We start from the raw sequence: 23,452 nt of genomic DNA, 5'->3' as shown, positions 1-23,452 counted from the left end.
AGGTATCTATATTTTGTTCATCCTAATCTTAATCCTTGACTTTGGAAAATGCAAATCTTTCTCTTAATTTGAAAAACTTATTGACAGTCCTTTTAGAGTAAAATCTGTTATAGAGATATTATCAATTTGGAAAAGTTGTTGTTTCCTAATTTGATTTTTGAATCTCTTTTCAAATAGAAGGTCATTCTCAAACTCTTTAACTTATTTGTTTTTGTGTTTTAAAAGAGTCTCTCTGTGTGGGGATCTCATTGGAGATATTGTTTTTTTTATCTTTAAGTTTCTACTCACATGGTAGTTAGGTTCAATTGTTGATGTCTATGGACTATAGTACCCTAACTGATTATGTTTGATTTCTAAAAAACCGACATACAAATCGTTGTTATCTAGTGGTCCAATATAGAGTGTAGGCACAACCAGTCTTTACTATTTTTCATTACTTACGTAATATTTATTTTTTCTTCAAATCATACTTCACTCGAGTCAATTATGACGTACTGTTTTTTTGTATGACTCGTAACGTTTGATTCGTTTTAATTCCAACTTATTTTAGGTTAATTTATTTTAGACAATTAAGATTCAAACAAATTCCATATATAAAACAAAAATTCTAAAAAAGAGACATCTAAATGGGAAGTCATAATAGAAGAAAGAACAAATTAGGTCTATTATATTTGCTAGGTTCATTCAATCATTTCAACAAAAAAAAAAAAAAAGTTCATTCAATCTCATTATTTATGGGAATAGTTGAATTATGGGACACGTATAATAGTTCCAATGATAACCCATGATAAGATTTCAAAAAATGTATTATGAAGATTGTACACGAGGTCCAATCAAAACCCATGTAAATTTGAAAGATATTATATCTAGTGGTGTTTGGTGAGATTACCTTATCCTTTTGTTTGATGGTTGAGAGGTAAATGGTAAATAGAATCATGTGACTTTGATGAAAGTTGTATTTTACTAGAGAACACATATAATAGGTGTACAATCTTTCTTTTATATTTCTCACATGGTCACATAGTTGGAGACTTTATGACCAATCTTAATTTTACTTTATTCATTTTTGCTGAAATTATGACCAATCTTAATTGATATGGAAGGAGTTTGAAAGTTTGATTTGAAAATTAGGTCTTAAATCATGATAGATTTTATACTCTAGTCTTTTTTCTATTATAGATTTCGTGATACAATTGTAATAAATATGGTAAGATAGTAATAATAATTTTGTTTTATGGGTTTTTGTATCACATTAGTTTCCTCACGGTATTCGTTATCATAGACACATTTAATATTCTTACATCCCCACCTAGAAGACTCTTCAAGTTAGATAGATTGTTTAGATACAGAATAAAACGAGATTAATATGTTCGAAAATTACTAAATTTAGGTAGAAGAGACTCTAAAATGAAACTGCCAAGTTAGAGTCGTATAGTTCAATATGTGGCTGACATAAAAAATGAGTTGATTTTAATGTGTTTCACAAATGAGTGTTTCCCAAATGAGTGTTTCCCAAATGAGTGTAACTAATGTGGCTAGATAAAACTAAAAACTACCTAGTATTTTTTTCTCTAGGCACCAAACACTAATCAGAAGAATTCTTTTTAAGGTAAATTCATTGAATGGCAAATAGTATCTTTAGTAATAATTGAGAAGAATCAAAATTAGATTTTTTTTTTTTTTTTTTGTTGAGGAAAGAATCAAAATTAGATTAAGCCATTAAGGTTATACTAGTTTAGGAGCATCAACCAGCCAAATACTGAGTGACCCGCCAAATAGAAAAAGGGTATGTATGGGGTAGTAGGGTTAAAGCCCGAGATAGACGGATCTCCGCGGCAGCTTATTTGTCATAAATTTGTTTTCTCTCTCTACCTGTGACGCAGCTGCGGGGGGAAATTGAAACTCAGGGGGGGAGTGGGCAGGGAAAAGAGAGAGTAGAAGAAGTTGGTTCGTTTCTATATATACCGAGTCCTTCTCATCACCACCAATCTCTCTCTCTCACTCTCACTTTCTCTCTCTAAACTAAAACTCGGTCCACATTGTTTGTTTGTTATTTTCCGAGTCTCCCCAATTTTCTATTTTTTTTTTTTTTGTTTCCAGAGGGAGCGTCGTCGTCTGAGAAGTAGAAGAAGCGAATCGAATCCGCTTCTGTAGAAATGGACGCCATGGATCCTACTCGAGCTTTTATCAAGGACGTTAAGCGTGTTGTAGTCAAGGTCATCATCATTCTCATTCTCCCTTCCTTAATCTGATAATCTTTTTTTTTATTAGTTGTGTTTATCTTGTTGCATTCAAGGATTTCTCATCAGGATTTTAATTAGATGTTTTTGTGTTTATCTTTAAAAAAAAAATTAAGATTTTTGATAATGAAGTTAGGTTTTCAAGAATACTCTGTTTTCTTGATGATGCTGAATGTTGTTTATCATTTTATTGATCCATCGTTGATGGAGTAATTAGTTCCAGAAGTTATGGCTTGATTGGATAATTGTATTAATCACTGATGTGGTTATCTGATTTATTTATTTTTATAAAAAGGTTGGGACTGCTGTGGTTTCACGAGGTGATGGAAGATTAGCACTGGGGAGACTTGGAGCTCTTTGCGAGCAGGTACGTCATTGAATGAATGAATGAATAAACCCTAATTTGGACCCTTTCCGTTTATCAAATTCATTTTGAATTTGTTTATGATGATTATCTTAATAAATATATGCAGATTAAAGAAATGAACAGTAGGGGATTTGAGGTGATTTTGGTGACTTCAGGTGCTTGTTGTGTTGGTCGTCAAAGGCTTAAGTACAGGAAATTGGTCAATAGCAGGTTCCCTTGGAAATTAATCTCAATTTCATTCATTTCTTGAGTTGTTCCATTGGAAATTACTTCTATTTCTAATAATATCGAAAAAAAAAAGTATATATATGACCATCTTCGTGTTTGCAGCTTTGCAGATCTCCAAAATCCACAAGTTGAACTTGATGGAAAGGCTTGTGCAGCTGTTGGACAGACAGGTCTCATGGCTCTATACGATGCTTTGTTTAGTCAGGTGAAGATACAACTTTTTTACCATTTCATGTTTTTGAGTTGAAAATTGATAATCTTTAGGCTTTTTTTTCGTTCTATTTGTTTACAAATTTTTACGGGTTATTACTCTTATGTTATGCAGCTGGATGTTACTTCGTCTCAGCTTCTTGTGACAGACAATGATTTTAGGGATCCAGATTTCAGAAATCAGATTAGCGATACAGTCCAATCGTTACTATCATTGAAGGTCATTCCCATTTTCAATGAAAATGATGCAATAAGTACTAGGAGAGCTCCTTATAAGGTAAAAATATATTTGATGTTAGTCTTCTATGCATTTGCGTTTTGATTGCTATGCAATTTATTGTTATGATTTCAGGTTGTTTAATCATTCTTCATCCCACCCACACGGGTTAACGTTTATCTTTTGGTATATGATTACTACTTGTAGGATTCTTCTGGTATATTTTGGGACAATGACAGTTTGGCCGCCTTATTGGCTTTAGAGCTAAAGGTCGACCTTCTAATCTTGTTGAGCGACGTAGATGGCTTATACAGTGGTCCCCCTGGTGAGCCAAACTCGAAGCTTGTCCACACATATGCAAAGGCTCAAACAGAAATCACATTCGGTGACAAATCCAGGGTGGGAAGAGGTGGTATGACTGCCAAGGTTAAAGCTGCCGAGTGTGCAGCTTATGCAGGTGTTCCTGTAGTTATTACCAGGTATCTTTCTACTGTTATACCTTATGCTTAGAGTATGAATGTTTCTATTAATCTAGCACTCTCTTTTTCACACTTATTTTTAAGAGGTGTTTCAAATGAAGTTATTTGAGCAATCTTAACTATTTAACACTTCCGGGACGAATTCTAAATTTCTAATTATTAACTTTTCCGGTTAAAATATTGAAGTGGCTTTGCTACGGATAATATCCTAAGAGTTCTTGAAGGAGAACGTGTTGGTACTCTGTTTCATCAAGATGCTCATTTATGGATTCCATTAAAAGATGTCGGACCCCGTGAGATGGCAGTTGCAGCGAGAGATTGCTCTAGACGAATTCAGGTAATCAATTTCATTCTTATTGTATATTATTCGATTAAAGCGCTTATCAGTTGAACTTTTAAAGTGTTATTTTTGGATAATGGTCTTTCGAGCCTTCCCAGTTTAAGACTACATCTTTATTCTCTTTGCACTGCAGGCTCTCTCTTCACAAGATAGAAAGAAAATCTTGATGGACATAGCTGATGCTTTGGAGAAAAATGAGAAGTTGATCCGTGTTGAGAATGAAGCTGATGTTGCTGAAGCACAGCAGTCTGGTTATGACAAGGCATTGATATCTCGGTTGACTATGAAGCCTGGAAAGGCAAGGCATTTTTTAATTGTTACCTTCGAATGGTATAATTATTCTGCCTCTAAAATTAGATCCACATTTCTAATCCTTGCCTTCGCTTAACAGATTATTAGTCTGGCAAAGTCTATTCGTGTTCTTGCTGAAATGGAAGAACCAATTGGCCAGGTTTTGAAGAAAACAGAGGTAATGTTCGACAGACCTTTATAGAATCTGTTATCATGCTATGGATAAAAAATGATGTCACTTTTATAGTCAATGCGCTTAATATTTAAACAGTTTAGTGTCCATTGTGCTATTAAATTTCTCATATTTACCCTTCTGATTCAGCTTGCGGATGGTCTTATTTTGGAGAAGACATCATCTCCCTTGGGTGTTCTCCTTATTGTTTTTGAGTCTCGACCCGATGCATTGGTTCAGGTAAAATAGCAACATATTAGTATTAAAAATCCCATTCAATCTAATTTTAATACGATACAGAATCAAGATTTGCCAATTTCCTCGTTAGTTCATTGTTCATAATACTATATGTTATCGTTCTTCTTTTCAAATCTATACATTTTCATCTAATTATATTTTACCATCGATGTTTTGCCTTTTATCTCAACCTACAGATAGCGTCACTGGCAATTCGGAGTGGAAACGGGCTTCTCCTTAAAGGAGGAAAAGAAGCGAGGCGGTCCAATGCTATCTTGCACAAGGTTATAACTGGAGCAATTCCAGATACTGTTGGTAAAAAGCTTATTGGACTAGTTACTTCAAGAGACGAGATTCCTGATCTCCTTCAGGTGAAATGATAACATAACTCGTGGCGTTAGCTATTTGTAACTTCTTGGTCCTAAATGTGATACTTTATTCTGCTCTCCAGCTTGATGATGTGATAGATCTTGTGATCCCCAGAGGCAGCAACAAACTTGTTGCTCAAATCAAGGAGTCAACGAAGATTCCTGTTCTTGGCCATTCTGGTATGTAACAATAAGGGGTCTGTTTACATTTCCGATCATATAAGATGATTGAATATTCCGTATTATTTGATTCGGGAAGTCGTAGCTTTGGCGAGTCTACTAATATCATAGTTCTGCTGCCAGATGGAATTTGCCATGTTTACGTAGACAAATCGGCTAATTTGGATATGGCAAAACAAATTGTTTTGGATGCGAAGACGGACTATCCTGCAGCTTGCAATGCCATGGTAGTTTCTGAATACATTTTCTGTGTCCGAAAATTCCATACTTGATATTTGTTCTACTAAATTTTCTGCCTATTACAACAAAAATATAACTTAGTGTTGTTCTTCATGTTCTCAGGAAACACTTCTCGTGCACAAAGATTTGTTGAACACTGATAGCCTTACTGAGCTCATTGTAGAGCTCCAAAATGAAGGTACACTTTATTTAGTTGCTCTTATACTTACCATTATACGGGTATCCAAGTAAGAGGAGAGAATTGATTTTATCCCAATTTTCTTTTTTCCTTTTTTTCTTATCTGAAAACTTTGATTGACAATGTGTTGCCATTTAGTCCTTGGCGAAACTTTTTAAAATTAATTCTAGGAGAAAAGCAATTATCAACCTTCTTTGTGTCCATCATGTAAGAAAGCATTGGACCTTCGTATTTTTTTTCTTTTTTGCATTATTTTGACACCCATTGTTCTATTTCTGCTAGATGTTCATATTATTAGAGAATCAGTTTTTCTTAACTCATCTTCAAGCTTCTCTCATTATATTTCTTAGAGAACTTTATAGTGGCAATCTTTCCATCCTTCACCAGAGGAATTACACTTTACCAAGTATATGCAGTAGAACTTTTCACTTCCACTTTGGATCATTTAACCGAACAATTTTGCACTGTAGGAGTTACTTTATATGGAGGACCACGGGTAAGCAACTTGTTGCACATAACGGAGACAGAATCCTTCCATCACGAGTACAATTCAATGGCTTGCACCGTTGAGATCGTGGATGATGTTCATGCAGCTATCAATCATATACATCAACATGGAAGGCAAGTACCATCCTTACTTTATTTAACAACATTGAAACAAGATTGCAACTTGTAACATTAACAAGTTCGTACTTGATTGCAGTGGACATACTGATTGCATTGTTGCAGAAGACCATGAAGTCGCTGATCTGTTCTTGCAGCTGGTTGACAGGTATGAATTTATATATATAGAATGTGTCGTATTTTGTGATGGAATTACCAAATAAATGAGAATATGTTTTATACTATTCAACCATGGCAGTGCTGCGGTTCTTCACAATGCAAGTACAAGGTTTTGTGATGGAGCTCGTTTTGGACTTGGTGCAGAGGTATAATTCAAATAGAGATCTACTTTTGAGCTTCGCTCATTGAAAGTTTCTCTTTTCTAATGGTGTGTTGTGGTAACGATCGGATAGGTTGGGATAAGTACTAGCAGGATTCATGCTCGAGGCCCTGTCGGAGTTCAAGGACTGTTAACAACAAGATGGTAAAACCCGAATCATATACTTTTGGTGCAATTTTAGGCACTTTTTGTTGTTTTTTGCTCAATTCAACTTCGTTTGTCTCCCCGTTTTATTAAATGCAGGATTCTGAGAGGGACCGGCCAAGTCGTGGATGGGGATAAAGGAGTGGTTTACACCCATAAGAATCTACCATTGACAGCTTAGTTTGTGTTAGTGTCGTACACGGGGAATATTTAGAACAATAAGCACCCTCAGATCCCCATTTCAATATTTAATCTATTTATCTTCGACGAGATTAGATTTTTTGAGTTTCATTATCATTTGCAGTGTTTAGTGACAATATGCTTCACATATTATAAGAATAAAGATCAACAGTTTTCTCAATGTCATGCTTTCAGAACAGTTTCTTGGATATCCACTTGTTGTGGTGAACTTCTGCTACATTTTTTTTATTAACATTAGCAACTCTTTTATCTATTCTAAAATCAAGCTTGGAAATGGAGATTCACATCCTACAGTACAGAAATGGTTTTTCGGCAATCCTAGATGAATCCTGACTTACGGCCTCGTGTTCCTCAATGTATTTGATTTCTGAGTTGCTAACTTGGAGAAAACTAGGGGTGGAAATCGGTCCGGGTCGGCCGACACCGGTCTCTAACTAATGGTATTCATTGATCATAGTGAAACCCTAGATTACATCAGTATATATATAGTTGAAATACATCTTAATTAATAACTAAATAAGCTTAACTAACATTAATAAACTACCATTTAACTATTACATATACTATTACACCCCTCAAGGTAAAAGGGCTCGGCAGCACTTTGAGCTTGAAACTCATAGCAGCAAATCGTGGCGAAGGAAGAGCTTTATTAGGACATCGGCAGGTTGGTCTTGAGAGGAAACGTGTTGAAGACAAAGTTGTTTCGACGACACAAGTTCGCGTATTAAGTGAAAATCAAGAGCTAGGTGCTTAATCTTCGTGGGGAAAACTGGATTCGAAGCCAATGCGAGAGCAGACACATTATCACAAAATAGTTTTGGGGCAGCAGGAAGATAACTATGCAGGTCTGGGAGAAGATAACATACCTAAATTGTCTCGGTAGCCGAGTGGGCGAGAGAACGATATTCAGCTTCGTTGGACGACCATGAAACCGGGGGTTGTTTTTTTGCGACCCCCAAGATGGGGTTGCCCGCAAGATATAATATGTACCCAGTCGTGGACCTACTACCAGTGGGCCTTCCTGCCCAATCGGCATCAGCATAGGCGGACAATAAGAGAGAACAACCTTTTGTGAAGTGCAGACCATGTGTGAGAGTGCCCTTGACATACCGGAGAATACGGCGGACCGCAACAAGATGGTCACTAGTGGGGCTATGCATGTGTTGACAGACCAAGTTGACGGCATAACTAATATCAGGACGAGTCCATGTTTCTAAGAGTGCCCCTACAAGACTTCGAAATAAAGTGGGACCTGGGAGGGGAGCAGCCTTGTCTTTTTCGGGCAGAGTCTAAGGCATATTTAGTTTGAGATAAGAACAAGGCATCACGACAAACCTCCATGCCGAAAAAATAGTGTAGAGAACCTAAGTCCTTCATTTTGAAAGTAGAGCTCAAATAAGATATAAGTGAATGATAAGTAGGTTGAGAGTTACCGGTCACAAGAATGTCGTCCACGTAAATAAATACCACAAGAAGAGTCCCATCGTGATAATAAGTAAAGAGGGGTCCGAGAGAGACTTTGAGAAACCAAATGTGATGAGGCAATCGACAAGCGCCTCGTGCCAAGCTCGAGGCGCTTGTTTAAGACCATAAATAGACTTATTCAATCGACACACATAGTGGAGGCGCTTGTTTATGTCCAGGGGGGTGTGAGAGATTGAAGATTGGTCACGAGGCGCTTGTTTAAGACCATAAATAGACTTATTCAATCGATACGCATAGTGGAGGCGCTTGTTTATGTCCAGGGGGTTGTGAGAGATTGAAGATTGGTTTGAAGAAATAGAGAAAGAAATGCTTTGGTTAGCATGTTTTGTTTATCCTAGAGTTGGTAGCGGCAGGGAGACCTGGGCTCTGATACCATAACGGTATTCGTTGATCATAGTCAAACCCTAGATTACATCAGTTATATAATGTTGAAATACATCTTAATTAATGACTAAATAAGCTTAATTAACATTAATAAACTACCATTAACTATTACATATATTATTATTAATTTCATCGGATCGGTCGACTTGGACATAAAATGTTGGTGACCACCTATTTAATCGGGCGGTCACTTTCAAGAATTGTTTGCCCATCAACCGTTCAATGACCGCTTTTTTCATCGGGCCAGTCGGACAGCGGACGGTCTCGGTACAGACTTTCCAATAAAATTTACATAAATTTATAACTCTTTTTATTACTACAAACAAAATTACAATTTACAAATGAAAATGTTTAACCAAGAGAACACAAGTAATTACAAAAAAAGAAAATTGAGATTTTCATATTTCTAAATTAATCCTTGAACAGTATGTTGTTGATTCAAAGTTAGCTTCACGGCCATCATATGTCTATAAAATCCGTCGGTCTATAACCTCTAAAAACGAAGACGGGTAGAATTTTAATCGTAACCGTCAGCCAATTTTTTCGGGCCGGTCGGACGCTGACCTTTTATTCTTGCTGAGGTTTAATGTTCTACAATGGGATGAAGAGGGCTGAAAAATGGTTTTTATGGAGTATGAGCGAAATGAAATGTGCGAAAAGTAGTGATAGATAATTTAACCTCTATATATGAACAAAAAGTTTCAACTTCCATTAACCAACAAAGGATACCACAAAATAATAATCTTTTATTTTGAATGTCATTTAGAAAGTTGATAATAACACCGAACTTTTCCACTTATCCATAGCTGCAAGTTCATAATATATCTAAACTACTGATGTCAATCAAAAGTTGCAGGTTTGAATCAAAAGCAGCTAATTTTAATCAAACACTGGTGACAGAGAACAATTATTGAAATGGAAGTCCTTTCATATCTCACCATCCCAGAGATCTTCGAGGCTTTTGTAAGGGTGAGTCTCGCCAACGAATGATGCACCTTTGATTAGCCTTGCCTGCATAACGAGAAGACATTAGGACTCAAATGCATTACTCTGAATAAACGATAAAAAAGTTTCAAGATGCATCCTGCACTAAAGAACTGTTATAACAAAAGTTTTACCTGTTCAATTTCCAAGAAGTTCGCTAACAAATCCTGAGGAATAGACCAATCAAAGACATCAAAGTTTTCCTTTATCCTCGACTCATTTGTGCTCTTAGGCAGCACGCTGTGACCCATTTGGAGACCCCAACGGAGAGCAACCTGTGCTGGTGTTTTTCCCAGCTTTTCAGCAACCGTCTTTAGAACTGGATGAGTAAGAACGTCACTCTTAAGCCATGTTGTACCTGGGGAACCTAGTGGCGAGTAAGCCTGTATAGAACGAAAAAGAGAATACATGAAAACGTGAAAGAAATTGTAGAGAACGAATAAAATAACGAACTTTCAGAAGTTGGGGGTCTCTCCAAGAATAAAAACTCACAGATAAGTGAACTCCTTTGGATTTACAGAATTCCTGTAGCTTGGTTTGCTGCCACGATGGGTGGCTTTCGACCTGGTTGACAGCTGGAGGAACACGAGCAACTTCCAATAAATCACTTAGCTTCTTTGTGGAAAAGTTGCTCACACCAAGCGCACGAGCCTTGCCGGTGTCATAGAGTTTCTCCATTGCACTCCATGTACTAGGTATATCGGGTTGAAACATGTTTTCGGGCTTGAATCCCACGGACCCCTTTTTAAAGCGGACCGGCCAATGAATCTACAATATCAGCCAACTGTTAGATATATGAACCTTAAGTCTAGTAATTGGATTTAGTCGAGTTTTAAGTGTTAAACCCTAGTATTTAAACTACAACCAACTCAGCAAGGCACTCAAACAAGAAACAGATACTAGGTACTACAGTGCAAAAATAAGCTTATACCTCTGAAGTAGTCCTAAAATCAAAATTGTCCAGGGTTGGTGAAAATGGAAGAAATAGAAGGTACATACGAGATACAAATCGACGTAGTCGAGCTGCAGATCTTGCAAAGTTCTTTCCAGCGCCTCAGGTACATCTTCAGGTGAATGATCACTACACCTGCAGAGCCATTCATATGTCACGGTTTCCTGTGCCAATCTTGATAATATTTTCTTCTAATTATTAATTAACGCAAGAACAAAAAACCAACCAGAGCTTTGAGGTAATCCACAACTCCTCCCGCTTCACTATTCCCTCTTCAAACAGCTTCTTCAAAGCAACTCCAATCTACAAGAAGAAAATAGATTACACAGTATAACTGGACATAGAAAAGAAAATAACGGAAAAACATGCCACTTCAAAAAGTTCGCTAATTTTTTAGTTATAAACCTATTAAAATATAATTATCCTTATAACTGATCCATGAATAAAAACTATACTGTTAAGCGTTTACAAATGTACATGAAGATCTTATCAGGTGCTGCTAAGAGAGCTCCCGATTCGACGGTAAAGAAGACTCTTTGGTTTTTCTGTATTATCTTTCTCCAACATTTTGTTGTTACAAAGAAATTAAAAACACCAAAATGTCAGAGACGATCTAAATTCATTTCCGAACTCCTATTCCATTCACACTGTTATAAATTGGGGAGCCATGACATTTTGGGACCTGATTCAGGATGTGAACAGATAACAATACCAAAACACAGAAGCTCTAATGATGATAACAAACAATATAACTACACAAGATTTACCTCTTTCTCATTGCCATAAATTTGAGCACAATCTATATGCCGATACCCAATCTGCATTGGCATAGATATAGTAAGTCAACATCTCAACGTCAACATATTATCCTTGTGACATTGATATACTGAAATAGGACGTAAGTAAAATTAGAAACCAAAGAGTATAGTACGAGAAAGCCAGATCCTCATTTCTCGTGTACCAAACAACTGTCAACCTGAAGAAGACCCAAAAGACAAGAACAGTTTGGAATACCAAAGCTGCACAAGAAATAAGGAAAAAAAGCCGAAAGAGAGATAACTTGAAAAATAATCTTGTTTCCTTCTGCAAATATTTGTATGTAAACAAACTCCCCATGCAAAACTTAGTCTTTAACTCTTTTTGACTACCTCTATGATAGCTATGAAGAACGCTCTAGTGTTACTAAAACATCTATATAACACGGGCAGTGCCATAAATTGGTTGGGATGAAGAATTATCGAAAACTTTAAATAAATTAACAACGAAATTTCTAATCGTCCTACCTAATTCTACTACGACGTCCAATTATTAAACAGAGGGAAATTTACACTGGACGTACTGAAAAAAAATATCAAGGGTTAGATGATCCAAATCTTCCAAAGCCACTTATTGAAAATTATGCAAGTCGTGAATTGAACCATTGCATGTGCGGACCCAGGAACACGTTTGTTCTTTGTCAGAGGGATCTAATCATGCGACCGATAAATCTCTTCCCAAAAGTTAACAACTTAAACCAATAGTACTCTGATTTAGTGATCTAGATCTGTTAGTAACAAGGCCATTAGGTCATACAAATGGAGTGACAACTCTTTTTGAGGTGTGATCATGCTCAACCATGACGGCAACGACCTAAAATGGCTTCTTATGCTACACAAGTTAAAAAAAGGAATTCTGAATCATGTGAAAACAGATATGTATGAGATTTTAGCAATGAAATCATCATGATAATAAATAATTTCGATATAGTAAGCTATTACTAGGGCATCATCATCATCACAAGGAGGAGGAAAACGAACGAGAAAAACTCGTCGTGGTCATGAATGGAATAAGAGATTCTGTAAGTAAGTAATAATACCTTGACAGCAGCAGTGACAGCATCAGCGACAAGTCCAGGTGGTGCTTGCCAAGTTCCTAAACCAACACTAGGGATTTTAGCCCCTGTGTTTAGCTCAAAAAACCTAATCTCTTCCTCCGCCATTATCGTCAAACTCTCTTCTTCTTCTTCACTGATTAACAAATGAAAGAAAATTCAGAATTTATAGAGGAGGAGGAGGTCGATCAAAGAAGAAGATATACAGAGATAATGAATGACCTAGTAAGAGTTATTAGGTTTGTTTGAAAATGGAAAGCAGAATGAATCTTCACGAATAATAGGAGTGAGTTTTTTTTATCTTTTACCTGTTTGGGGTTTTATCATAGGGACTCTTAAAGCAGATTCATCACGAGTTATTTGCTCATATTCTTTCACGGGTCAAATCAAATACCTCAAACCCATCCTTGACCCGCCTTCCTTTAGAATATCCAATAATTCCATCAGTATAAATGAGACTATCTATACATGAAGGGATAATTCGTATTCCATCTCCATCATATGCCTAACTGATCTCTATTTCGGAAGAAACTTCCAAAAGATCACAATCACAAGGAGATACTCAATGACACCTTAACACTTCTATGCGGGGTTGACAACTTCATAGAGACATATTAACACTACTCAAAGACGCCTTTTAAACTTCCTTTAATTTTATGTCAAAAATTTGAGCAAATGGATCTATTACGATATTTTTAGTGGCCTGAGGAGGATAGGTTTGAGCAGAATACTTTTTTTTTAAGTAAAATCATAATTACATTTATAAGTGAAATCGATCATAAAATTACATGGTAAGATAATTCTTATCCCTCTGAGAACTGCATGAGAGTTACATAAGTAAATCTACACAGAACTTTCGAACGTAAAGTGTCTTATGAAGGGAAAGGAATTGACAAGACCCAGACTCAGAAAAAAGACCTTAAAGGTCGAAAATGAATAAATCCTTAAGATTGAGAATGAAAAGACCCTAAAGGTCGACAAAATTATTGAACTAAGACTAAAATATATGAAGGAGACAATGATATTTGATTCCTAGGATGAAAGTTGAATTAATTCCATAAGTTTATCTTCTTGTTCAGACTATTGATCGAATACAAAATTGCAAAGGATCGAGCACCGCGAAAATTTGTCCCACATTAACGAAATCAACACAGGAACCTCCAAAAATACGACCGTCTTCTTGATAATATCACTTTTACTTCACTCTTTTTATCTTTGGTCTCAATCGTATCACTTTCACGAGACCACAAACCATTTTTGAATTGCTTTAAACGAGAAAGATCAAACTATATATAAAGGGATAATCTGTATTCGATCTCCATCATATGCCTAACTGATCTCCATTTTGGAAGAAACTTCCAAAAGATCACAATCACAAGGAGGTACTCAATGACATGTTAACACTTCTATATGGAGTTGACAACATCATAAAGACACATTCCGAAAGGCGCCTTTTAAACTTCCTTTAATTTTATGTCAAAAATTTAAGCAATGGATTTATTACAATATTTTTTGTGGCCCGAGGAGGATAGGTCTGAGCACAATACTTTTTAGAAACAGCAAAAAAAACTTTTACATAATTGTTGTAGGCCTTCAGATTATACTCAAAATATTTTCTCGATTTGTGCTTAATCTAGAGCCTAGCATTTGGCCTTTCCCTATTTTTTCCGATGAATTTTAGGGTCAACAACAATATACTATGAGTTAATAGTTGGTAGCCCAAGTGGTTCCAAGATGTTGACATAAACTCCAGAAAGTCCTGGAGGTCCCAAGTTCAAATCCCAGAGAAGGTAGAATCTTTTTAAAGGGGCCTCTCGTTTTTGTTAAAAGGGCCCCTCTCGTGAATTCGGTGCTAGCCCACCGAATTCACAATTCGGTACGAGTCCACCGAATTCACAAAAATAGACTACTGGAGTGAATTTCGGTGGGCTCGCACCGAATAGTCTCTTGAGAATTCGGTGGGCTCGCACCGAATTCACAAGGAGGGGCCGTTTAACAAAAACGGGGGGCCTTTTAACAAGGGCTGGAAGTAGCGGCTGAAATTGGAGGAATATATAGTGGAGACGGATTCTAGGGTTATGGTGGAATTAATATCCACCGATGATCCGACGATCCCCTAGCGGCTATGGACGGCCGTGATGAAGTTAAGAGAAATCTTCTCTACAGAACACGTGGAGATTAGGCACTGCCCACGTCTACATAACCAGTTGGCCCATGACTTGGCTGCTTCTTGGTTTGATCCTCCGAGAATATAGCTTCTTGGAATAGTCCCTGATGTTAACTTTTTTTACAGTTTGATCCCGTTTATGTTTGTTCTTCTTGTATTGGATTAACGTTGTAATCTCTTTGGGTTTTATGTGATTTCCGTTTCAAAAAAAAAAAAAAACGGGGGGCCCCTTTAAAATTTCCCTTAGTTATTTGAAGCCATTGTCTTGTTGGACTATAGGCCCGGTCTTGCTAGTGTTTGAGTGGGCGGTTATCGAACTTATCACATCTATGATGTATTATATGTCAAATATCACGATATACGTCGTCTTCCAAAAAAAAACATACTCCCTCCGTCCCAAATTAAGAGTCCCATATTGGTAATCCAACTTATTTTCATATTTTTTCTTCTTTCAAGTTTACCCTTATTTATTTGACAACTTTTCTTGAAGCAATACAAGGATTATAACTTCCATTCTAGAAATACATGTAACTTTTCTTGAAGTAATTAACTTTTCTTAAAGTAATTGAAAGATTTCAAAGAAAAACCAACTTTTGTATTGGAAACTGTTAAATATCTTAATTAGCTTAATTAATGCACCATATATTAAAAGTATCAAAGAAAGGGTATTCATGTAAAAGTAAGGGATTTTATATGATATATTAGGAATGAGACTCTTAATTTGGGACATCCAAAAAAGGAATAGTGGACTCTTAATTTGGGACGGAGGGAGTACTATTAATTGTTTTAGACTTGAGCCACCCGTAGTCATCTGATAATCACAACACATAAACTCCTCTTTCAAGTTTCAATCGCCAATAAAGATGACAATAGTAGTGACCCTCGACTCTCCAACAAGTCAACAATTATCCTCCAAGAACACTTCACATACTTCCAACAAAAAATAAAACACTTCACATTTCCTCCTCCCCTTTTAGACTTTCTTTCTGCACACTTTTGGTGGTCCACATAACCTTAATTAATTTCAAAAAGAAAAAAAAACATTACCATAATTAATTAACTTTAATCAGAACTTAATTAGTATATACTTGCAAATTACGGTGATTATTGGTAAGGTCTGTTTGGTAAAACCAATAATTTACGAAATTTGTATCTCATTTCTCAATCACTCGTCAAAAAGGAAAACAGAGACAAAAAACCTAACTTGTATCAAATTCTCAGACTTGATCTATCCTCCTCCTCTTGATCTAAATCTTCCAACTTTGGATTTGAATATTTGATATCAAATTTCTCAATCGAAGTAACTGCATATCATCGATTATGGGTCCATTTTGAAATTAGAGATTAACTTGTCGAACTTGAAAAAGAAGAAAAAGAGGAGAATCTGAGGTAGTTTTGATTCATGTGAAGTTTTTGACAAATTAGGGTTTTTTAAGGACCCTCTGTAGAGAGAGGGGATATGAAGAACTTGATTGGAGGACCTGGGACTGTTAGTGGATTAATTCTGAGAATTGGGCAATGTTTGTTCGCTGCTGCTTCAATTGGAGCTATGGTAACTACTATTGGATTTTCTAGCTACACTGCCTACTGGTATACTTTCACAATCTTTCTCTCTCTAAATTTTGTTCATTTTGGTCTCCATGGGTTTTTAAACATGACCAAGAACTCTAAAAGCAGCTTTACCACCCAACCCATGTTGGATTTTTAAGTGAAAATGTTGATTCAAACAAGAGATTTGTATGAAATCTCTGCTTTTAATGTTCTTGGATTTCGAAAAAAACATAGTTATTAGTACTAGTTAGCACTACTCTACTATGAAGAGTTAATCTTTATTAGGCATTATTCAAGTGTTGTTTTAGCATAAGTCATTGATTAAACTCTACATCTGGATCATCTTTATATCTTGTGCTCCAAGTCGATTTTTAGTTATATTTATAATTTGTGACATGGTTGTAGTTTTAATCTTCGAATTTGGACATGGGAGGACCTTGTTCATGTATTAAATTTTCCTTCTTTTCCCATAGAAGCGAACCCTGTTTCAATAATTCAATTGGTAGTTTAAGATAAAAGATGTATGGTTCAAGCCTTAAGTGATAACCGTTGAGTTCCAATGGTCCCGATGAAGAAGAGGTGATGGTGCTAATGGAGTTGGAATGACAAAATGAGTTATGAAATACATCACCTCTGGTCCATGCTCTCTCTCAATAAAGGGATTGCCCCCTAGATTTATATAGCGAACCCCACCAGCAGGCGACGCCATTGCAATAGTTTTGCCTGTTTGGGGCGAAAGTTTTTTTTTAGGTACATGGATAGGGGAAGGACACTCGTTAATATTCGATTCTTAGATACCGGTCCATTACATCTCTCCTTTTCTCGGCGTATAGACTAGTCTTCATTCCCTTGAGTACTCCACGAACTAGTTCTGCTAACTAGATCACAGAGGTTTCAAACAAAAGCAATTGATGATTGTTAATTTGGCCAATAAATTTCTTTTCAATACAAATTAGTGGATAATCACCTGTTGATAAAAAACAAGATATCAGACATGCTTGAGTTATTCATATACTGTTCATGGCATCCTCCTTTTTTTCATTCTTACTGAACTTCTCTAATGCATTGTCTGGACATATGTGTTGAGCTCGTTTATTTGGAAAAAGTTACGAAGCTTGTTTTCACATGCCTGTAATATTTGACACTTTCGTTACATGCATCATTGGATCAGCTATTTGGTTGCTTCGATGGGGCTTCAAGTACTATGGAGCCTGGGACTCGCATTCCTTGATGTCTATGCCTTAAGAACAAAGAGAAGCCTTCAGAATCCTGTCTTAGTAAGCCTGTTCGCTGTTGGTGATTGGGTAACGGACTTTCCCTTAATGAACTCCAACTAGTCATGCTTGTATATGAACATTTGCATTTTCAATTTGCTGAAACATGTGAACATAAACATGGCTTTATATATATATATATATATTATCTTTAAGAAAGCTTAGTTTTGTTGGTCTTGCATTAGCAGTAGTCAGGTGATATATCATCTCATTGTTGTTCTTCCACTTTATTTTTCTATCTGAAAGATTAGAGAGCTTCTATTCCATTAACATCGATGGAATTTAGACCATATGTTGTTCGAGTGGCATCTAAGGTGTCGTTGTCTTTTCCCTAAACTATAATACTGTAATTAGTATTCCACTTCTCCAAGTGTTCTTTTCTTTCATCCCGAACTCACAGTCGGATACGTGGTTGAGGAATAAGTTTTCTATAATGATTCATATTTTATTAAGAAGTTGTATCTTTGGTTCGAAAATTTCTCTTTGAAGCCAAAACTGTCTTCTAGACTTGACCAATTTATTACTTATTCTTCATTTGTAGTTGATGTAGTTCATTGCCAATACAGGTGACGTCCTTTCTATCACTTGCAGCGGCTAGTTCATCAGCGGGTGTAATGATTTTGTATACAAAAGACTTGGGTTTTTGCAGAAGACAACAATCACCATGTAGTATGTTTGAAATTTCAGTAGCAATGGCTTTCGTCACTTGGTTTCTCGTAGCCGTATCTTCTCTTGTCATGTTTTGGCTTCTGGGATCTGTTTGAGTATCTCTTCACAGTTCATACAAAAGAAATATATTATGCTCCAGAGTCTTCACATTTCCATGTAAAATCATTTTTTGTGTAAAATCCCTTTTATATTTTGGGATCAAAGTTGAGATAGAAAGAAAGGCTTTTTTTATGTTTTGAGTTCAGGTGTGCCGCGGTCTGAGAGATTTGATTTCCTTTCCTCTTTGAAGGCAGTGTACACAGATATGTTTATTTGATGCTATTGATCACTACATACATTTTACGATTTCGTTTGACCTTAATATTTTCCTCTGAGGGTCGTAGAAATTTCTAGCATCAACTTATTGTTCTTTCCTATTAGGTTTTTATTTCTAGCATCAACTTATTGTTCTTTCCTATTAGGTTTTTTTGAAAAAGTTTAAACTGTTTTTGGTTCAAGGGGCGTTCTTATAGTTTATAATTCCTTCCAAGACAAATTTCAGACTTTTTTTTTGTAGGATTTCTTTTGACTCACTTAAATACCACTTGGATGGAGCTACTAAATAAGAGTATATTTTGGAAATTTAATAGATTCTTGATGGATGAAATGGAAAGAGAATCAAACTTGCATTTAGAAAATCAACTATGACATTGTCTCTGTCTCATAAGCAGGCAGAGTCGCCGTAGACTTAAGTGGATGGTTAGGATTTAAAGCGAATAACATATCCCACTTCTCTCTCTAAATCATAATCGCCACTTTCTCTTGAAGTCATAGTCATGCAAAATGCGAGTTAATATAGTTGTGGCTAACGACTCTAAATCACAGTCGACACTTGTCTTTAAATCATAGTCATGCAAAATCTGAGTTAATGCAATTGTCGTTAGCCGCTAAAGTGTCAAGATACAACTCGGCTACTAAGACGAATTGCCACAACAAGGACCTCTTTCTCTCTTCTTGCTGTGGACTTTAAATTCAATAAAAAGTTCTTTTTTTTTTGATGAGACAATAAAAAGTTCTTGATCGGAGTAGTTGCCAAGTTGATTTTTACTCTAAGTAATTTCGAATGTGCCCCCTCTCAAGTGTTATTGGCGCCCTTTTTTTTTGTGTTAGAGCCCTCCACCAAAATTTGTATAGCTAGGAGCGCCAATAACACTTGAACAATGGCGGGGAGGCCTTTTAACAAAATTGGGGAGGCCTTATAAAACTTCCGTTCGGGATATCATAGATTTATCCGCCAAAATCCTATAAAACCCTTACAAGTATAAATTGATCAATGGCGGAAACAGCTGCATCTTCCCCAATGGACAATACCACCAATTCACTCTGTCGATTCTGTTATCCCACCTCAAAACCCTAGTAATCACCCTTCTCCTCCTCCTACCATTCTGCATCTTCTTATATCCCTCAACAACAACGAGAACAAATCTCTTCTCCCCAACTTACTCCTCTAACTCAATTGCCTAATTCATCTTCTGTTCCTACTCATTCTCAATCTTCTTTAATTCAATACCAAATCCAACAACAGCAACAAAATTTGATTTTTCATAACAATATTGAACACTAATACACATTACAGAGATCACCATGATGCAGAAAATCTTAGATATCATCAAATCAAGTTATTTTAGTAGTTTCTTATTTTATTTAGTAGAGAATTATTAGTTTTAGCAGTTTTATATATTTAGGTTACTTTATAAGTTTTAGATTCTAGTATTTATTTATTTAGAAGTTGTTATTTAGAGTTTGTTTAGGTTTAGGAAACCTTAATGCTATATAAAGGTGATTCAAGTTGGTCAATAAGAATTCAGTATTTTAGTTTAATCTTCTTAATTTCCCTTCTATAGTCTTTAGACTTTCCGGAATTTTCCGCTGCGTCAACCATCAATGTCAAGGATGAGTCATCAGCAACAACAGCAAACAAACGGTACACCAACGAGTAATATGTTGCAAAGATCGGGCCTTTACGGGACGAACTCCAATTTTCAGCAACAACAACCCCAGATGGGGATTGGGGGTTTATCTCGCTCAGCTTTGATTGGCCAAGTTAGCTGGAATCTGCCCATGTTTTCTGGGCAACCACAATTCAATATGCAATCACAAATTTTCGTTCCGGTAACTGTTTATTGTATCAATCTACTTGCTTCTTGAAACTTACTGATATCCCATTAACTCTCAATCTTGATTTAACCATAATTCTCATATACTTCCTTGAATAATATCACTCCTTTATTAGTTTATGTTTGTGACAATTGAATTACTTATATTTTACAATTATTCGTGGAAACTTCTCGTGCAGGCGAGACAGAAAGCTAGTATGGTTCAAGGATTCCAAAATCATCTTGGTAATAATTCTGGGCAGATAATGCAGGGAATTCAGACCCTTGGAATGATGGGGTCAGTTGTTGGTTCAAATTCTCAGCTTAGACCTAATGGGTCTCTCGCTTACCCCCAGCTGATGAACCAAGGACAGATGATGCAGCAACAGTTGCCACAACAGACTGTTCTTTCCTCTACTCAGGTGCAGATTTGTACTAGCTTTAAAGTATTATGATCTCTTTACACGGTTTAGTTTGCAAATGGACCGTTGGTCTAGTGGTTTCAGTTTGCATTCGCCTCTGAAGTCCTAAGGTTTTGGGTTTGAGTCCTGGTGGGAGTTGTTTATCCGCAAGATTTGTCCATGTAATTACAGGCACTAATTAAAGTATAGGTAGTCTAGCTCCTTCGGATTGCCTTAAGGGTCTTTATATGGCTTCTAAGGGTTCAAGCATCAATTATGCCGGTGTATTTTCTCATCCAATCCTCGTGTTGTATTTCAATCGTAGTCATGTGACGAATGTAACGACTGTTGGAGTCCTCCGTAAAGAGAACACTTTTAATTTCACCTTAAGTTGAAAAGATGCATTTAGATTTGTTGTTATAGGAGGCATCACTCAAAATATGTAGTATCGTATCATCAAGTTGCATCGTAAATACAAGGTTTCTTTGATATAAAGTATCGGCACCTGTCGATTACATAGATACCTCACTTGGTTAAGACATGAAAGCTTCTTCTTGCTGAATATACACCCATTTCTATTATCCTTATCATTCTTATTTTCAAAGGAAATGAAATGCTAGACCTGATAATGTATCAATTCACATTCTTAAGTTTGGATCCTACAAAATTTTCTGTGTAATTTGCTGTATGTATACAATCAAACGGTTATCTGTTTTATCATATTGAATGTGTTTTACTTGTCAAAAAAAAAAAGGAATTATGTTCTCGAATGATAAATTTTGGATTCTATATTTGTACTTTTTGTGTTTTAACACAAAGTGAACCTGCAGGGTCAAGGCTTACAGAGGACATCATCAATGGCTTCTTTAAATCCTAATTCATCAGGGCTGTCTCAAAATGGACAAGCAGGACGGTACAAAACTCGTTATCACAGCAGCAGTGTCCGATGTCTACTTCAGGTTCTCCTTACAATTTACTACAACAACATAGGCTGCTACAACAAGCTTGCTTACAGCAAAAAGCCGTGGCTTTGAACCAACATCAGCCCTCACAACTTAGCGGTCAACCACAGCAGCAGCAACAACACCTGCATCAACAACAGCAGCAACAGAAACAGCAACAACAACAATACCAACAGCAAAATCAAGAACAACATCATCAACAACAAGAACGACAACCAATTCTACAACAACAACATTTCCATTGTTTTATTGATTATTAATTTCGTTCTCGTGCTCACATATTTTTCTTTGTAAATACTAGATCGCGTTTTCTTTCATTTTTTGTTTTTGAGAAATTGTGGAAACAAAAAGAGTACAGCCCAACAAGCTCTGAAGATGAATTTCCACCTCATGGTAATAGATGTGCATTACCGTGGATTTTGTACTTTAAACTCGATGTAGTTTAGTTGTTAAGCGAACAGTTTACTCAAAAATTTTGTCTCTGTGAATGGGTAGAAATTGAGCTTTCTTGGCGCTATAAAATCAATATTTTAAAAAATGAACAGTTCCACTCTTTTTGGAACTCCTTTTGGTTTGGTTTGTTTGGCAACAGTAACAGCTTATATTAAGCATTTATATTTGAAAATAGAATTACTGTCCGGACACAAGGAGTTAGCGGCAACTTAACAATATATAATCAGCACCAAGAAATCTACCCGCCCGCAGTCTTTCTTTCCTTCTTGATTTTCTATTTTTATGGTTTGAGCTTGTGTGAAACTTGGTTTAATTTATTGTTCTTCGCACAGGTGGAAAAGATGAAATCATTGAGGAATAACACTTTTTGTCACTCCATGTGATTCACGCGTGCTTTCTGCTTAGTGATGTCGAACAAGTACTTAATTTCCTATCTCCGTTTACATTTTTTTACATTCTTTAACTTTGATGCCGTGTATATAATAACTTCATAAGACAATGACCCAAAAAAAAAAGAACATCAATGTAAATACATGGATGGCTTCTTTTCCTGCAAAATGAAAAAGAAGGAAAACCATTCTCTGCAAAAAGCTGATTTCTTTGTGAATGGAAAAGTAATTATTCTCTTTTTCATCATTTTGTTTTTTTGGCTATGCATAAAATAACAGGAAGAAAGAACCCCCTTAGATGTTGATCTTATAATCACTACTCAATATATCCATGTTCACTTTTTCTAATGGTATCTCAATGTTTTGAATCTACCGTCCACAAGACGCCGACTCAATAAGTAAAACTATTATTGAATCGACAAATTAGAGATCGAAAAGTATTGGTAGTGGGATTTGAGTGGTGTTGGCTCTAGACCCACCACTATCAACAAGACTACAAAAAGCTGCATTAAAAATTATGAAGATGGACACATAGAAGAGTGGGCACCACTTCTCTAATGGTTATAAGGAAGAGTAAATTCTACTCTTTCATGTGTCATTTTCTTAATAGTACAGTGCATTTATCATACAATATTTTTTAAATTTATCTATGGAATTATAATAATAAAGAATTCCTTTGATTTACATCTTGATTTGTTTATTGTGATCACCCCACAGGGGCGGACCCACTAAGGGGCCCGT

General features: G+C 36.1%; 4 protein-coding genes across 7 annotated transcripts; 3 read left to right on the top strand and 1 right to left on the bottom strand.

The window, feature by feature from the left end:
- Positions 1-1,634: 1,634 nt before the first annotated feature.
- On the top strand, positions 1,635-7,195 carry LOC147546555 (delta-1-pyrroline-5-carboxylate synthase-like). Of its 3 annotated transcripts, none has more exons than XM_086637825.1 (20): positions 1,714-1,947; positions 2,101-2,216; positions 2,536-2,607; positions 2,714-2,817; positions 2,938-3,040; positions 3,161-3,322; positions 3,470-3,741; positions 3,928-4,078; positions 4,215-4,379; positions 4,473-4,550; positions 4,695-4,784; positions 4,979-5,152; positions 5,233-5,329; positions 5,453-5,556; positions 5,672-5,747; positions 6,218-6,368; positions 6,451-6,519; positions 6,610-6,676; positions 6,764-6,834; positions 6,934-7,195. In XM_086637825.1, the coding sequence occupies exons 2-20, from the start codon at positions 2,157-2,159 to the stop codon at positions 7,013-7,015; spliced, it is 2,148 nt and encodes a 715-aa protein (XP_086493951.1). In that variant the 5' UTR covers positions 1,714-1,947; positions 2,101-2,156; the 3' UTR covers positions 7,016-7,195. The 3 variants fall into 3 exon arrangements, with proteins under 3 accessions (XP_086493949.1, XP_086493951.1, XP_086493950.1); XM_086637824.1 differs by having other exon boundaries at positions 1,838-1,934; XM_086637823.1 differs by having other exon boundaries at positions 1,635-2,216.
- Positions 7,196-9,630: 2,435 nt separating this feature from the next.
- Positions 9,631-13,274, bottom strand: LOC147546554 (NADPH-dependent aldo-keto reductase, chloroplastic-like). Of its 2 annotated transcripts, none has more exons than XM_086634019.1 (8): positions 13,019-13,274; positions 12,696-12,846; positions 11,608-11,658; positions 11,067-11,143; positions 10,888-10,975; positions 10,381-10,656; positions 10,023-10,271; positions 9,631-9,915 (listed from the first exon to the last, which is right to left on the bottom strand). In XM_086634019.1, the coding sequence occupies exons 2-8, from the start codon at positions 12,816-12,818 to the stop codon at positions 9,832-9,834; spliced, it is 948 nt and encodes a 315-aa protein (XP_086490145.1). In that variant the 5' UTR covers positions 12,819-12,846; positions 13,019-13,274; the 3' UTR covers positions 9,631-9,831. The 2 variants fall into 2 exon arrangements, with proteins under 2 accessions (XP_086490145.1, XP_086490147.1); XM_086634021.1 differs by having other exon boundaries at positions 12,933-13,265.
- Positions 13,275-15,984: 2,710 nt separating this feature from the next.
- LOC147546553 (CASP-like protein 5B2) lies at positions 15,985-18,734 on the top strand. Its single transcript, XM_086637833.1, has 3 exons — positions 15,985-16,467; positions 17,600-17,732; positions 18,269-18,734. The coding sequence occupies exons 1-3, from the start codon at positions 16,337-16,339 to the stop codon at positions 18,464-18,466; spliced, it is 462 nt and encodes a 153-aa protein (XP_086493959.1). The 5' UTR covers positions 15,985-16,336; the 3' UTR covers positions 18,467-18,734.
- A 951-nt stretch (positions 18,735-19,685) lies between these two features.
- LOC147546552 (transcription initiation factor TFIID subunit 12b-like) lies at positions 19,686-22,342 on the top strand. Its single transcript, XM_086635268.1, has 3 exons — positions 19,686-20,522; positions 20,707-20,928; positions 21,738-22,342. The coding sequence occupies exons 1-3, from the start codon at positions 20,295-20,297 to the stop codon at positions 21,939-21,941; spliced, it is 654 nt and encodes a 217-aa protein (XP_086491394.1). The 5' UTR covers positions 19,686-20,294; the 3' UTR covers positions 21,942-22,342.
- The last annotated feature ends 1,110 nt before the right edge of the window (positions 22,343-23,452 follow it).

This window comes from Eschscholzia californica, unplaced genomic scaffold (genome assembly GCF_041429995.1).
Source record: "Eschscholzia californica isolate CP2 unplaced genomic scaffold, dmEscCali1.0.p SCAF_4, whole genome shotgun sequence".
Classification (NCBI taxonomy): domain Eukaryota; kingdom Viridiplantae; phylum Streptophyta; class Magnoliopsida; order Ranunculales; family Papaveraceae; genus Eschscholzia; species Eschscholzia californica.
The sequence above is the reverse complement of the archived record's forward strand: the minus strand, read 5'-3'. Positions and strand labels throughout refer to the sequence as shown.